The sequence below is a fragment of the Molossus molossus genome, unplaced genomic scaffold (genome assembly GCF_014108415.1).
Source record: "Molossus molossus isolate mMolMol1 unplaced genomic scaffold, mMolMol1.p scaffold_m16_p_1, whole genome shotgun sequence".
Lineage (NCBI taxonomy): Eukaryota > Metazoa > Chordata > Mammalia > Chiroptera > Molossidae > Molossus > Molossus molossus.
The window spans coordinates 94,696,498-94,699,353 of record NW_023425344.1 but is presented as its reverse complement, the minus strand read 5'-3'; the positions used below and the strand labels follow the sequence as shown (position 1 = coordinate 94,699,353).

Below are 2,856 nucleotides of genomic sequence, written 5' to 3'. Positions count from 1 at the left end.
ACATCAGCCTCAGTTTCCTCATCGGTGAGATGCAAAGCCACTAACAGGAGCTATTGCATTGGGTGGTAGTGAGCCGCCATGCATGCAGAGTGCTCACAGCTGAGTCCAGCCTCCGGAGGGGCTGCGTGACGTCAGCTCTCATCATGGGGAGGCTAAAGGATCTGAGCAGAGTCAGCAGCAAAAATCACAAGGCCAGAAATCCCTGTCAGTCTGGCCCCAATGTTATTTGTTTTACATTAGAGGAAACACGCATGGTGGGGAGGAGGTGTCAGGGAAGAAGGACTTATCCAAGATCAGCCAGCTGCTTTGTGACCATCCCAGGGCTGGTCTGATGAGCCCCAGTGTAGTGTCTGTCCCCCTACACATTGCCTCCTTCGGGTAAAAGAATCTCTAACAAGGCCCCTTCAACCTCTGGGTTATTTGATGTGCCCTCTGGTAGAATGCAAGGAGCTGGCTCTTGCCCCACACATGCCCGGCACGCAGTTAGCACTTTCTACCCCTCCCCTCCTTCTAACCACACCGCCAGCGCAGCGCCAGAGAGGGAACGTAGAAGAAATGCCAACAGTGATCAGGGCACCTTCCCAACTATAATCATCGCCTCAGATCTTGAGGCGGCTGCATATGGATTTTAACCACTCTCTGCTGCTGACTAATCCATTTAAATTTGAAATACAAATTCAAGATTTACCCTATCCAGACTTGTCCCTTTTTGCTATGCGCGCCAATACAAGATTTCAGTGCATTTTAAAAGACACAAAATGGAGATTCTGACATTGTTTAAACCCTAGACTTAACAAAGATCACGTCAGAAAAAAAAAGAAACATCGTAGGAACACAGGCCTTTTATTTATTCCCCCTGCGGCTTTCTTCTCCCTTTCATTCAAATTTCCCTCCAAGACGATGAATCCAGACTTGTTGCAACCGGCCCTAGTTTTACTCCCACCTTCAAAAGATGGATCACAGTGGCCTGGCGAAGACAGAGAGGAACAGACGCCCTGTGGAAGTGAAGTGTTGTTTCTCAGGAAGCCTGGTTTCTGTTGTCAGTCTCGGTCACCACCTTGCTCCAGGGCCAGATTCCTTCCACCTGCCTGGACCCAGCAGCAGATGAAGTCTGAAGGCAACAGCCGCCTGGGTCCTAGTGCCAAGTGCCTCCCAGGGACTCGGCCCGGAGGACTCTGATGTCACATTGCACCCTCCCCACGCATGGCGCCGTCTGTGCAACTTTCACTCATCCTTCTGCTCATTGTCCGGCAGAGAGATGTCACTTTTCCTTCTCCTGAGGGACAGAAGCACTCAGGGTTTGCTGGGCTTGCCAGCAGCCTGTGTCATTCTGGGTGAGAAGAGGGTGGGAGGCAGGAAATAGGAGACAAAGGGAGAGCAGAAAGCAGGCCCGACCTCACCTTGCCCAGAAGCAGTGCTGGAGGACGCTGGCAAGTGGGAAACAGTGAGGGCCCGAGGCTCTTGCTGCAGCCAGAGGCTGTTCGATCCCCAGCCAAGCGGGTGGGGACGGCCTGGTGGGGCTGCAGCGCTGCCAGCCCCTCACTTGGAGACCAGCATGCGGACGAACTCCTCGTAGTTGACCTGCCCGTCCCCATCCACATCCGCCGCCTGGATCATCTCGTCCACCTCCTGGTCGCTCAGCTTCTCCCCCAGCCTGGTCATCACGTGCCGCAGCTCTGCCGCGCTGACCAGGCCGTTGCCGTCCTTGTCGAACACACGGAAGGCCTCCCGGATCTCCTCCTCGCTGTCCCTGTCCTTCATCCTCTTGGCCATCATGCCCAGGAACTCAGGAAAGTCCACAGTGCCGTTGCCATCCCGGTCAATCTCGCTCACCATGCCCTCCAGCTCCGCCTGCGTGGGGTTCTGGCCCAGGGCCCGCATGACGGTGCCCAGCTCCTGGGTGGTGATGGTGCCGTCCCCATCCTTGTCGAACAGGGAGAAGGCCTCCCTAAACTCGGCCACTTGCTCCTCTGTCAGCTGGTCGGCCATGGGAGGTGTGGGGTGGCAGAGGTGTGGATGCAGGTGCGGGCTCGGGCTCCTCTCCTGGCTCCGAGGGACAGCTGCCTGGCAGGCTGGCTGACCGGCACACTGGCGTTCCAGCCCTGGCTTGACTCACAGGCACTTAAGAAGGAGCAGGACTCTCCCTCACCATTCAGACTCCCCCGCCTTGCGTTGCCTGAAGGCCGGGTCCTGTTGGAACAGGAGTCCAGCGCTGGGAATGCGGCTGGTTGGCTAATTGAGCTGATGCCAGCACCTCTGTGTGAAAGGCAGTGGCCCTCCACCCCCATCTCGGTGGTCAGGAACCACCGAGGACACCCTCGGTGAAACGTGCTGGATGACCTCTAGAGAGATTAATTTGGCTTTTTCCTCCTTGAATTGTCCTTTTCCACTCCCTCCTCTCCAATCTTCACACCCTTCACTCAATAAAATAACCAGCCCTGCACCCTTTCTCCCCTCCAGCTGAGGTTTTTGGCAGGATGAAAAGCAGAAGTTGTCTTTGCCTGAAAGGAACTTTCTTTCCTTGTGTCTGGTTTCCAAAGCCTCAAAGAAAGTGTTAGGGTTCCCAAGAGGGTATTCAGAGGAGGGATGTTTTTGTTTCTTCAGGTAGAAAGCAGACTGTCTTTTTAACTTCAGAAAAAAACATGAATGGAAAATTTCCTCCAACTCATTTCTTCACTCATTGATTTGTAGATGTTTATTGAGGGCCTACTATGTGCAGATACTGCCTTAGAATCTGCAAATAGAGCTGTGAACAAGATAGGTGACTTCCAGTCCTCGAGAACATTATATTCCATCCATGAGACAGCTAGTTAGCAAGTAAACCAACAAGCAAGATATATATATATATATATATAT

At 53.5% G+C, this 2,856-nt stretch overlaps 1 protein-coding gene across 1 annotated transcript; it reads right to left on the bottom strand.

Moving 5' to 3' along the window:
• Positions 1–839: 839 nt before the first annotated feature.
• Positions 840–2,381, bottom strand: LOC118631897 (calmodulin-like protein 3). The gene has a single exon (XM_036264491.1). The coding sequence runs from the start codon at positions 1,987–1,989 to the stop codon at positions 1,540–1,542; it is 450 nt and encodes a 149-aa protein (XP_036120384.1). The 5' UTR covers positions 1,990–2,381; the 3' UTR covers positions 840–1,539.
• Positions 2,382–2,856: the final 475 nt, after the last annotated feature.